The 13,920-nt window shown below is 48.2% G+C and overlaps 1 protein-coding gene across 4 annotated transcripts in view; it reads right to left on the minus strand.

The window, feature by feature from the left end:
- AARE (acylaminoacyl-peptidase-like protein) overlaps positions 1-13,450 on the minus strand; it is a 141,125-nt gene extending 127,675 nt beyond the window's left edge. For 2 of the 4 annotated variants that reach the window (XM_087384567.1, XM_087384566.1), the window contains exons 1-2: positions 13,281-13,450; positions 12,679-12,863 (exon numbers count right to left, since the gene is read on the minus strand). In XM_087384567.1, the coding sequence (XP_087240693.1) occupies positions 12,679-12,863; positions 13,281-13,408 (313 nt within the window). In that variant the 5' untranslated portion in view covers positions 13,409-13,450. Of the gene's footprint in view, positions 1-12,430; positions 12,563-12,678; positions 12,864-13,086; positions 13,169-13,280 lie in introns of those variants that run through there. The other 2 variants (XM_087384568.1, XM_087384569.1) reach the window with 2 other exon arrangements.
- Between the last annotated feature and the right edge of the window lie 470 nt (positions 13,451-13,920).

The following is a 13,920-nucleotide window of genomic DNA, read 5'->3' on the forward strand; positions in this document are numbered from 1 at the left end:
AAACGTATCTCCTTGGAAGTTCAGCTTCGTCGCCTCGATCCGGCTACTTCCCCTTCCATACGGGACCACATCAATAAAATGCAGAGCATGCATCAGGACATCCTCCATGCAAGCAAGGCTATCTCCTCCGAAGATATGGCTATTACTCTCTTATCTCATGTTATTACTGACAGTCGATATGCAGCATTCTATTCTTCTCTTATTACCTCTGGCCGCCTCAGCACCATCACTTGGGAGGAACTTGTCCCCATGATGATGGATCAGGAGGAACAGTTCATTAAAACCTCTGATGGTTCTTCTGAGGCTCTTGTGGCCCACCGTCCCAAACCTCGATCCAAGAAAGCCCCGTCCTCTACCACTAACTCATCTTCTTCAGATCCCTCCAGTGACCGTCCTGCTCCCAAAGGTAATTGCAATCACTGTGGCACTCCTGGCCATTATTGGCGCAATTGTCCCTACCGCAAACACAAACGAGCTGACGCACCCCTGGCCGCTGCAGCTGATGCCTCCCTTACCCCCACTCCTGCATTTGTTCACCTTGAGCTCTTGAATTCGGTACCCCTTCCTGCAGTAGAGTCATTGGCTCTCCATAGTTCCGATGCTCGTGAATGGATCGTTGATAGTGGGGCCTCTCGGCATATGACCCCCTCCTCCTCGCTGCTCCAGGATCTCACCCCTCATTCTGGTCGTGTCTGCATCGGCGACAAGCACTCTATTCCTGTTCATTCAGAGGGCTCTCTTGATATTATTCCTGATGGCAAAGGGGGTAAACACTCTTCTCGTGTTCTTTATGTTCCGTCTCTCGGCTTTCATCTCCTTTCGGTTCATCAGATTTGTCAAAACAATATGAAGGTTGAGTTTGAAGCGGCCTCTGTTACCATCCGCGATCGTGCTACCGGACAGCCGGTTTGGACCGGCCATTCTACTAATGGTATCTACAAGCTTGTCGCCCTTCCCTCCCTTACAGGAACCTCTCTTGGCGACCTTTGGCATTATCCGTTTGGTCATCTACACATCGATGCTCTCCATCGTGCTTTCCGTGATCAGCTTGTCCTCGGCCTCCCTAACGTCGGCACTCGCCAAGGTCTCTGTCCCTCTTGTATATTGGGCAAACATCACGAGCCGTTCGCCCATCATGCCTCTCGCCGTGCCACCGTTCCGCTTGGTCTTGTTCACCTCGACCTATGTGGCCCTATGCAGATTATGTCACTGGGGGGAGCCTCGTACTACATGCTCCTTGTTGATGACTTCAGTCGCTATTCTTGGATCTATTTTCTTTCCCACAAGGATCTGGCTTTCAGTCGTTTCCAGACCTGGCTAGCCCTGGTGGAAAAGAATCCAACTACTCGCTCAAAATTCTTCGTGCTGATAAGGGTGGTGAGTTCACCTCTCTCGAGTTTGATCGGTTCTTAAGTAGTCATGGTGTCAAACGGGAATTTGCCAACACAGGTACCCCTTCTGATAATGGCGTGGTTGAACGTAAACATTGTACCGGCGTTGAAATGGCTCGGACCATGCTAACTCACAGTCAACTCCCTCAGTCTCTCTGGGCCGAGGCCATGATGACCGCAATCCATACTCTTAACCGCTCTCCGACATCAGCAGTCCCAGGCATGACCCCTTATCAGGCTTACTATGGATCTAAGCCCGATGTTTCCCATTTTCGGGTATTTGGCTGTGATGCTTATGTTCATATTCCTAAATCTGATCGTGGAAAGCTTGATCCTAAGTCCCACAAGCTCTTGTTCGTAGGCTACAACTCCGTCTCCACTGGATATCGCCTATATGATCCTCGCCGCCGCATTATCTCCGTGAGCAGGGATGTCCTTTTCGACGAGCAGGTCCTTCCGCCATCCTCCGACTCTCCTCTTGTTCTTGGAGATCCGTCCGATGCCCCGGAGCCCTCTCTCCCTCCACTTGCCTCGTCCCCCGTTACATCACCTCCTATTCTCTCTCCTCTGCCTCCTTCTCCGACTCCACCCTCGTCTGCTCCTCCTTTGGAACCCCGCTCGGTACGTGTTCCGCGATGGCTCATTGATACTCTCCGCTCCTCCGGTCTTGAGGATCCCTATTCCGAACCACATCCTGATGATGGGCCTCGTCGCTCTCATCGCCACCCCCCACCGTCCTCTTCTGATCCCCTCCATGTCAATTACGCCCTTATGTCTCGCATCCTCGCCACTCGCGAGCCCACTACCGTTCCTCAGGCTCTGGCCCAGCCTCATTGGAAACAGGCTATGGAAGCGAAAATTCATGCTCTTCTTCGGAACCACACCTGGGACCTTATTCCTCGTCCCTCACACCGTTCCGTAATCGGTGTCCGGTGGATATTCAAAACAAAATACGCCTCTGATGGTTCTGTCGACAAGTATAAAGCTCGGATGGTGGCTAAAGGCTATGCCCAACGACCCGGCATCGACTATGGGGAGACCTTTGCACCTACCGCCCGGATGAGCACCATCCGAACGATCCTTGCTCTTGCAGCCCACCATCAGTGGCCCATTTTTCAAATGGACGTCAAATCTGCATTTTTGAATGGTGATCTTCAAGAAGAGGTATATATGGATCAGCCACCCGGCTTCATTAATTCTCGTTCTCCTTCCTTGGTCTGTCGCCTTCGCAAGGCCCTCTACGGTCTCAAGCAAGCTCCTAGGGCCTGGAATCAACGTATTGATACCTTCTTCTGCCGCCAAGGACTTCATCGCTCTCTGGCTGATCCCAATCTTTATCTCTTTCATGAAGGACAGCTTCATACCTTCATCATTCTTTATGTGGATGATCTAATCCTTACTGGGAGTCATACCAATCATATCCTTGCCATTAAAGTTGCTCTTCAAACTGAATTTGAGATGACGGATATGGGCCTCCTCCATTTTTTCTTGGGTCTTGAGATTTGGCAGACTAAGAGGGGGTATTTTGTCTCTCAGCAACGCTATGTTCACGAGCTCCTCGAAACTTTCCACATGGCTGACTGTCGGCCCATCACTTCTCCCATGGATCCCAACTCTAAACTCTCTGCTTCTGGGTCCACTGCTTATCCTGATGCCTCCCTCTACCGCCAGCTTGTTGGTTCTCTTCTCTGGCTACTTAACACTCGACTGGATCTCGGCTTCTCTGTCGGCACCCTCAGTACCTTCATGCAAACCCCTTCGCTTTCTCATTGGCAGGCTGCTCGACGTCTCCTCCGCTATCTTCAGGGGACCTCTACTTTCGGGCTCCTATATACTGCCGGTGGTTCCTCTCCTTCCCCGCTCACTCTCCAAGGTTGGAGTGACTCCGATTGGGCTGGCGACCCCGATTCTCGCCGCTCTACCACGGGCTATGTTTTCTCCTTTGGCTCTGCGGCTATCTCCTGGTCCAGTAAACGCCAACCCACAGTCGCCCTATCTTCCACCGAGGCTGAGTATCGGGCTATGTGTAGTGCCACATGTGAGGCTGTGTGGCTTCGGCGCCTTCTTCTCGATTGTGGTTTTCAGCAACCCGCTCCTACCACACTTTTTTGTGACAATCAAAGCTGTATTGCCCTTGCTCGCAATCCGGTTTTCCATGCTCGGACAAAACACATCAAAATTCAGTACCACTACACGCGAGAGAAGGTTCTTGACGGTACCATTTTGCTCCTCTTCAGCACCACTTCCGACAACGTCGCCGACATTTTTACCAAACCTGTTTCCCCTCCCCTTCTCCAACGTCATACCAGCTCTCTGGGTCTTGTGCCACACCCTGGAGCTGAGAGGGGGTGTTGAGACTGGCATCTCCAGGGTAGGCTGGCCGACCAGCTCCCACGCAGCAGGGGGCCAGAGGGGGTAGGCTGGCCGACCAAGCTCTAGCCGACCAGCTGGCTGACCGACCAGGCTGGTCGGTCTAGGCCATCTGGCCGACCCCCCTGGCCTTCCCTATAAAAGGGTCTTCCCCCCTTTCCTCATCTTTATCACTTCTTCCAGCAGCTCCTCAAGGCTCTTGTCTTCAGCCTGCTCCTGGCCATCCCCACCGGAGCCTCCCCTCAGCTGTTCTGTTGGCTGCCCACCCTCCCTCAGCAGATCCCTCCTCTTCGGGGCTCCTGTCTCCTCGCTCCAGGCTTCTACAGTTCCCCTCGTTCCAAGGTTCCTGCCTCTTCGCCCAGGCTCCTTCAGCCTCCTCTTTTCTAGGCTCCTGCCTCCTCGGTTCAGGCTCCTCTAGCCTCTTCGCTCCCAGGCCCCTGCCTCTTCGCTTCAGGCTTCTCCAGCCTCCGTGCTCTCAGGCTGCAGCCTCCTTGTGCCCCTTTCTTCTGCTTCAGTTCAGCCCCTTCTGCAGCCTCCTTGTGCCCCCTTTCTTCTGCTTCAGTTCAGCCCCTCTTGCAGCTCCTGTTTCTTATCCTGTTCAGGATACCTTGTATTTCAGTTGCTGCCCTGGTTTATGGGCTGAGTTACAGCAGATCTGTTTGTGGCACATCTTGTTATCTCTAGTGTTCTCTGTGTGGTTCTGTAGCTTCAGTTTGTTTGCATCTTCCGCTGCCATTTTTAATAATTGCTGGGTATATCCTTTAAATGCCAAATCTAAAGTGTTCTCATGCTTTCAGAGGTGGCTGAATATGGTTGAGAATGAATCAGGATGCAAGCTTGTCACCCTCAACACAGATAGGGGGGGAGAGTATAGGATGCATTTTTGTCTTCACGGGGCATTGTTCACTCATGCACTACTCCTTACACTCCTCAGCATAATCCTGTTCCTGAAAGGAAAAACAGGTCTACTATGGAGACGTTGGAAAGGTCACCTCCCCGTCTGTAAGCCCCCAAATGAGGAGAGCGTGGGGGAGGGAGACCTAGGGCAGGATGTGCCCAAAGATAGATTACATGGATGTGTGGATCTGGGACAGATCTGGAGCATTCATGGTTGGTGGGGTATCCCAAGGATGAAAGGCTGCATCAGGAGCAGCTCATGTGCAGGAAGATGGCGGGGACACAGTGTCTTGGATCAGGCCTGGCATGAGGCACTCAGTGGACTGCAGCAGGACCCTATGAGAGGCATTAACATCAGCAGGGTGTACGGAACTGTACAGCACTGGAGAAGGGCCTGGCAAAGGCGCTTGCATGACGGGGTCCTTGGCAAAGTATATGGGCAGATCTATGGCCTGCAAGCAGGGCTGGCAGGTGGCAGGACAGCAGCAGCAAAGGGGCTGGACCCTGCATGGAACAAAGGGCCAGCAAAGGGCCCTAAATAGGGCTGGATAGGCAGCCAACCAGTCAACCAACTGGTCGGTTGGTTAGGGCTGCTACAGACCAGCCAGTCGGCCCATTTAGGGCTGGCTGGTCGGTTGGTTCAAGGGGGCCTTGGGGCCTATAAAAGGAGAGGCTTGTGGCCTCATTTCTCATCCAACATCCAGCAGAAAGTGGAGCAGACAGGAGCAGCCTGAAGGCATTCCCTTTGGCCTCATCTTGGAGGTAAAGGAGAGTTGAAGGAGTACTGCAGACTGAGTTCCCTAAGGGCTGGGACCTTGGCTGTCTTCCAAGGCAGCAAGGTGTTGTGATCATCATACCTTCTGGAGCAGCCATTCACAAGCACGTTGGAGCAGTGGAACAGGGACCTGTGTGCTGCAGACAAAGCTTGGCAGGGGCTGCCTACCTAGGCTGATTCACAAGCAGTAAGGTGGAGAAGAACACACTGGACGGAAAGTCTACAGACCCTCGAGGTGGAGCACGCGGACTCAAGTCTAGAGATAGCCGGAAGATAGGAGAGGGACCTTGTGGTTAGATCAGAGGACCACACCGTTGGTGGGACTCTGGATCTATCTCTTTTGTATTGTGTCCATAGTTTTGGACGGAAATATATAAGTTTTGGTGTCTTCTATATCTAGCTGGTTCATTGTCTATTGATGAGTCTACACATCTATATTATGCACATTAAGTTAAGAAGTTTGTGATTCCACACCCACACCACACTGTGTGAGCTCCTGGGCATTACTATCAGTCTTCCGCTGCGTGTACCCTTTGCTGGTTATTTTCTAATAGGAGATGGCCAAATGCATGCTTAAGGCCAAGTCTTTACCCAATAAATTTTGGCTTGATGCAGTGATGTGAGCCAACTATGTGCTCAATAGATCACCTACAAGGGCATTGAAGACTGTTACACCTTATGAAGTATGGAAAGGCAAGAAGCCTTCACTTTCACATATGAGAGTTTTTGGGTCTCTTGCATATGTTCATGTACCATCTCAGCTGAAACATAAGCTTGATGACAAGGCAATCAAATGCATATTTATTGGTTACAGTCAGGAGAGCAGAGGGTATAGCTTATACCAACCAAATACTCGGAAGATTATTGTCAGTAGAGATGTAATCTTTGAACATTCAGCTTCTCCTCTTGTGGACTGCAAAGCTAAGCCAGAAGTTGATATGTTTGATGCCTTTGACTCTTGGTTACCTCTGCCTTCCTCAGAAGGGGACTTTGACCAGCAACATGAGCCTCCTGCAAGCCCTCCAACAAGCAATGATCAGCCAGTACCCCATGCTGATTTGCAGGTTTCTCTTCCAACACAAAATGATTATTCATGATGCAGTGATTGAAGAAAGAGCTGTCAATAGACAACAAAGGCAAGTTCCCAGATGGCTTCTTGATACATTAAGGGACAGCAAACAAGATCAGCCTTTTGCTGCCCGGACAAGGTCAGGGAATAGACAGATGCATGGTCACTTTCTTGAGTTTGCACTCCTTGCTACAGCTTGCAATGAAGAGCCTTTGTGCCATAAAGATGCTTTTGACAGCAAAGAGTGGATGGATGCAATGAGAGCTGAGTTACATATACCTTTGTAAGACTAGAATAAGTCCAATCATACAAATTTAGAGCTCAGTTACAATCCATTGCCAAAAATGACACATGGGAATTAGTAGATCTCCCTCTCGACAAGCATGCCATTGGTACCCGGTGGGTCTACAAATTAAAAAGGAAATCTGATGGCAGTATAGATCAACACAAAGCCCGTCTTGTTGCAAAAGGGTATGCCCAACAACAAGGCATTGACTTTGAGGAGACATTTGCTCCCACATCCAGGATTACTACCATTAGATGTGTCATTGCCATTGCAGCCCATCATCATTGGCAAGTGCACCAACTTGACATCAAAACTGCTTTTCTTCACGGGGATCTGGAAGAAGAAGTCTATGTCACACAACCTCCTGGCTTTGAGGTTGTTAATTCTGAAAACAAGGTATGCCGGCTTAGAAAAGCCCTTTATGGTTTGAAGCAAGCACCCAGGGCATGGTATGCTAAAATTCATGCACACTTACTATCTCTTGGTTTTCAGAATAGCCCCACAGAACCCACTATTTATGTCCATGGGAGTGGAACTGATTTTTTAGTGCTGATTTTATATGTGGATGATACGCTCATCACGGGCCCAGATACTCAGCATATTGCAGCTTTCAAGGCTGATTTGCAGCAGGTTTTTGAAATGTCAGACATGGGATAGCTCCACTATTATTTGGGTATTCAGTTTGCTCATGTTGAGGGGGGTATCATGATGTCACAGTCCAAGTATGTTGGACAGCTCCTTGATCGTTTTTAGTTTGAGGATTGCAAGCCAATCTCTACTCCAGTGGACCCTGGCTTCAAATTCTCAACTCATGATGGGAGCCCACCATGTGATATCACTCTTTACCAGCAGGCTGTTGGATGCCTCATTTATTTGTCGCACAAGACCTGACTTACAGTATGCTGTATACAACCTATAGCCTTTGCTTTGTGAGATGTAACCAATGAATATGCATTTGGCTGCTTTATCCTCTAGTTTGTGCCTCAACTGTGAGGGAACATTTGCATATGCCAAACTACCAAATACCTGCATGTCATGCATGTGTGAAATCACAAGCTTCCGGCCTGTGCATGCTTTATAAGGAGTGATGGTCTCCAATGCCCGTGTGGGTGCTCTATTGAGCACATAGTTGGCACACATGATTACATCCAACCAACACTTGGGACTGTATAGCACTGTGCACTAATGTATAATGCCCCAAGCTACTACAAAATCAAAAAGTTCATAAGACATAGAAAATTACGGGACATGTACTTACCCCCCCTGTGTAATGAAGGTGGGAAAAAGATGGATTTTAAGGGGGAAATAGATGGGAGAATAGTAGGGGAAATGTGGGAACTGTGGGGGACTATATAAGTCAACCCAAAAGGATTGTAAGGGGCTATTGATTTGACGTCTAATCCACTTCTCCTTGCTTCCTTCATCACTTGTGTACTTCCAGTCTTGTTCTCTCTACTTCCCTCCCCTATTCCTTCTCTATCTCCCCCTGCCTTCCGTGGCTTTCTCTCACTTCCCCATTCACCTTCACTGCACCCTGTTAGTGCAGGGGGTCAGGATCTCGTTTTGCTCCTCCTGCAGTATTAAGGTGACAAGCTGATCTAAGCTGTAGTGGTCGGGGGTTACCTGTGGCCACTAACCTTAACATCCTAGCGAAACCCTGAAAAGAATCAAGAAGGCCACTCATTGTGGTGGACACAACATGAGAATCTGGCACAATCTCATCATGAGCTATTCTCTAAAGTCCTCGACTTTTGTGAGATATGCATCCATGATGTCGCCTTCTTCCATCTTGAAATTGTCCAACTGCCTGCACAAAAAGGCAACTCTCGACTCATTCCGAACCTAATAAAGATCGGCCAATGTATCCCATGCTATCTTTGCTGTCTTGCAAGACCAAATATGGGGAATAATAAACCCCTTCCAAAATAAGGCAATTAAGGCAGGTGCCTGTGCATCCCTCTGATCCCATCCTAACTGATCTTGCGTGGAAGGAACTCTTTGCTGTCTTGCAAGACCAAATATGGGGAATAATAAACCCCTTCCAAGATAAGGCAATTAAGGCAGGTGCCTGTGCATCCCTCTGATCCCATCCTAACTGATCTTGCGTTGAAGGAACTTGAGGCACTATGGTAGCAGTGGTAGATGATCCAGATGTAGCTACAGCAGCACCACCCGTAGTGGGTGTGGTGGCAGCACGTGCATGTGCCTGAGAGGTAGGTCTGACCTCTAATTCTGCACAATACCCCAAAATTGATTGGCAACCAACAAGTGGTGTACCATGTACAACAACAAGGGATAGTTGGTGCCATCAAGCTTGTCCTCAGCTGAATGCATTCAAAGCAAATCATTGTTTGCCATTGCAAAAATCCCCAAGAAGAAATGTGCTCTGCAAATGTCAAAGCCTCAAGGCTATCATTGCAAATGCTTGGATGCTCGTCTGTGAGAGACTAAATGAAATCATACAGGCTTCACAAGCAGTTGTAGCTTGAATGAAGAGAATGTGGGCTACTTTTTTATTAGCCTTCTCCTTTCGTGCTAGCCTTTGTCACGGTTGAGTCTGCGCTTCACCTTCGGAGTGCTGATAGAAACTCAGTCTGCCGAAAAATCTGAGTAGTCAGGTGCTGGGAGGTCCATAGATCACTCGATCTGCTATCCTTGTTGCCATCTGGCAGGACATTATCTTTACTTTGCGTGCCATTTGGGATCATGTTACCCCAGGATCTAGAGCAATGTTGAAAGACAAGAGCAGTTATGCAAGGCTTGGCTTGCAACGTCTTCTACACACTTCCACCGGGATATCCATTGGGGATATAAACCCCACCCTAGTTGTTAGCCCCTGTTCCGGAGATTCCCTAGGCAGTGTGCTGAGTTCTCTAGGAAACAGGCTGGTTATTTTCTGACAACCACTTCTTTCTCTTGTACTTACCTTCCTTAGCTCCTTTTGGCATATGAGTTGTACGGTGTTTTTCAAGCATTAATAGAAGCTTCCTTTTTTGGTTTTTAAAAAATGAACTGAGGCTGCAGCAATGGCAACTCAAAAAGTCAGCTTTGGAGCTGAAATAGAGCTGTTACAGGTCGCGACTGGTGCGGGAGTGCATGGAAGCATTTTTGAAGCTACAAACAGGTCGTGGGCTGATTGGAGCTGTTGGAAGCAGCTGAAAACTCAGCAGGTTGGTCACAGAACAGGCGCAAGTACAGTAGGTTGCTTTGAAACTGCAAATGCAAGGCAGAATCCAACAAACAGTCATGGGACTAAGCTGGAGCAGCACGGGGCTGTACGAAGCTGTCGCAGGAGCTCAATCTACAAGTTGAGCTGTGAGTTTACTCCAATGTGCTACTGTAGGTCACAAGATCTGTTGAAGTAAAGGTGTGCACGCGGGGACGGCAGGCCAGAGCAAGAACCTGCTTTGATACCACTGTTGGATGCAATGGAATGAAAGACAACATCTATAACTAGATGAATGCAGGAACATTCCCAAACTCATCCTCTAAAAATACAACAAAGTGCAGTTTCAATCTCACGAGAGTCACTCATAAGATTGAAAACCATAAACTCCATCATGCATAGCAGGGACTAGCTACTATGACATCCCCACTGACGTCATCAGTGCCCAACAGTGGGTGTAGACCATAGTATAAAAGTATGCTCTCACACATACTAATCCACACACCCACACATACTTGAGCATCCATTTATACAAAGTCTTCGTACTGAGTTTCTGTCGGCACTCCGGAGGTGAAGGGCAAACTCAGCCATGACGAAGGCTAGCACTAAAGGAATGAAAGACAACATGCTGAGATTCCAATGGAGTGTACTTGCATGAGAACATACAAGGGGTCACATAGACCTGTGTCCTAGGTAGACCAAGTCTCTACCTAGATGTCCTAGGTGTCCCAAGTGGACCAAATCTCCTGACAACAACAGGCCCAAGAAGGTGCTCTGATACCAATGTTGAAAAGAGGGATGCAGGGTAGCGCCCAATGGTAGGGGTAAGACCATACCTTGCACATACGATATGGCAGTTACAGGAGCCTTCAGGGCTATAAAAGAGGCCTCTTCCCTCATTCAGATCCATCAACTCCAGCAGTAGCAGCAGCCTCCCTAGCAGCCAGTGTAGCAGTAACTTCAGCCTCAACAAGAGCAATGCCATCAGCAACAGCAGAACCTAGTGCAGCAGTGGCAGTACTACCGTCACTTTCAGCAGCAGGATCAGCCCTAGAGCTGAGTTCAGCTCCAGCCACCTCAGCCTTTCCGACGGATGCCTCAACCTCTACAGCAGCCTCAACAATGTTCCCTCCTATCTTCTCTAGCCTCTCCAGTCAGCCACAGTCATGAGCAGCATCCCATAGCCTCAGACCAGCATTTCAGTGGGACCAAGATGTAACAAAGTGGCTTGACCCTCATTACTTGGCTATCAGTCATCGTGGTGCCTGGACTCCTCAGTGTAAGCCGTCCAGAGTTCAGCATAACCCTCGAGGGGGTCATGGTAATACTTATGGAACGCGCTCTACCTAAGGGGCAGTATCCCTAAACCTTCAACTTGGGGGTGACTCAGTATGCTCTGGGTCAATAGCTGGGAGGTGAGCCTGACATCTGATCCTTTTGTTGGCTGAACTCTTAGCCGGGGATCTACTAAGAGTGGTTTGAGCATATGTTTGGAAAGACGCCTTTCACGAAGCCTAGAGAATTTCGTTTTTGGCTTAACAGGCAGAAGAAAACGAATATTTTTTCATGTATTTGGTGTCAGCCCATTATAGCACTCCTCGGGCTTTGGTAGAATAATCATGGATCCGATTTGCTTAGGGAAACCTGCATAGGGAATCTGCTGGCCAAAAGGGACATCTAAAGGCCGTAGGTCAGATACCTCTAGACAATTTGCTCAAGAGCCTGGAGCTGAAAGGAGTGAATTGCGATTAGTAGTTTTTGTGAGAGTTTTTCAGCTATGGCAGCATCCGGAGCTGCATTTCCACCTGAATTGTTTGTTAGTCCAACAATTTCAACCCATCGGGGCTGAAGTGGAAAGACGTGAACCATGGTAGGTGTTGGATACAGGAAACATGCTCACGATCAGCCTGGAAGGTAGGCAGCCTGTTTTGGGTGGGGGAGGAGGGGGGAGCCCTGAATTGGACCCCTGTCTGATTTAGGGGTCAATTTCCAGCAAGTACGGAGTGTACACAGGGACAATAGCAACACCAACAGGTTTTGGATGGTAACCCGTCTCAGAATGACATCCGTATCTACAACAAGCAAGTCCTATGCAGCTGGACTAAAATGTGAGTACTCTCGAACTAAGGGAATAAAGTTTTTAGCTACAGAAGGAAATCAGGGAGCTCAGGCACGCATGCATACAGAGTCAAAAATGGATCAAGAAGGTATGATGAATAAAGGACGAGATGTTCACGAAGCCATACAATAATATATTGCCTTTCGTTAACCTCAATTTATATCTACTTTGAATGAAATAATCAATACGCAAGTTGATCATATATATAGAATAAGATGGATAATCAAGTGGCTGACTCAATTCAACACAAAGTAGTTGAATAATTTCAGGATAAGGTGGATGCAAAATTACAAGGGGAATTTTAGGAACAAAAAGAGCAGAAAACGAAAGAAGTGAATGCAAGAGTAAGAGGATTACCCGTGGATGCTTGCAAGCTCGCATATTTATTAAGAGCAGATGACAGTTCCTGCTGCCAGGGACTAGCGTATTCAATCATTTTCTATTCTTTGCCTATATGTCTTAGTGTTGTGGAAATATGTGACTCTGCAACTGTTAAGGGGCCGATTTAACGCTTTGCAGGTGTATCCTTTTGACAAACAAAGCTACTTTCACCACTTGCTTTTACAGAGTCGATAACCTTAAAGGGGAAAGCACCGCTGTGCTACCTGTCTTTGATGAGAAGAGCCACGCTTTGTCAATGCCAGGAATTTTGTAGAATGATTCTAACAACTCAGAATGAGCATTGAGTTCCAATTCTTCTGCCATCGGAGAAACGGGAGCTGGTGAAGCTTCTACAGTCTTTGTTGCTGAAACGTTCATGAGTACCGCCCCTGTGCTCTGTTTATGAGGACTGCAACGACAAGCACTATTATCAAAGTGCCCAAATGAAACAGGACATTCTAAAATAACGATAGGGAAAAGAAAGATCCATCGGATTCATCAAAAGGTGCAAGAAAATCCTTTCATTTTCATTATGTGAATTGAGAGAGGATGAGCTGTGTGGAGCAGAGCGCAGCTAACAATTACAAAACCAATAGAGGGACGGATACGTTGCTGAGGAAAGATGACAGTACCATTCTAAAAGTTTCAAAAGGTTATGGCACGTTGGAAGAAGGGAGGGCAATAGCTATATATGATCGAAGTAAAATACTGGGAGTATGAGCAGGCAGGATCAACAGAACAAATTTCAGAAGCTCGTGATGGGATGCGAAAAAGGTTTGGGATTTAATTAACCGAAAAGACAAACGAGCAAAGGATTGCAACTTACGTAGAATGTGTGCGAAATGCAGAGAGCAAATGAAAGTTTGCAACGAGAGCCAAGTTAGACTTTACAGGCTCTGAGAAGGGTGAACAAATCGCAACGAGTGAGTGGGACAAGCTCACATTTCGGTACATTTTAGCTACTACAATTACGCAGCCAATACCCCTTTGGCCTATTGACTTCCATCCTCTCACCCTTGGTTACACACCCCCAAGTTCAACCCATATTGACCAATTAGTACCCAGTTCAATGCATCTTGACCCATCAACATTAAAAAACGGAACCATGGCCCTCACCGCTGTGCATCTTCCTGACCACCCGCCCAGATGGAAGGAAGAGCACATGGCTACCAGATTTGTAGTTCACACGACCCAACGGTCAAGTGATGTAAAAACGGTTGCCCTTGAATTACACAAGCATTGGATTGCTGGGGTGGATGGCTCAATTGGACTGTGTTAAGCAATGGGGGTTCAAGCCCCCGATGGGTGCAACTCGTCAGCCATTCCATTTTTGCAGGCGGCTGAGTGGGTGGGTGACCTCATGCCAGATGGGTTTTTTTGGTCCACAAAGGACGACGATCCTTGTCATCCTTTTTTATGGGCGTTCGAATGGGTGGTGTAAACCCCCCGTTACACACCACAGGGTG

This window comes from Dipteris shenzhenensis, chromosome 14 (assembly GCF_047967505.1).
Source record: "Dipteris shenzhenensis isolate YYH24624 ecotype China chromosome 14, Dip_SZ_1.0, whole genome shotgun sequence".
NCBI lineage: Eukaryota > Viridiplantae > Streptophyta > Polypodiopsida > Gleicheniales > Dipteridaceae > Dipteris > Dipteris shenzhenensis.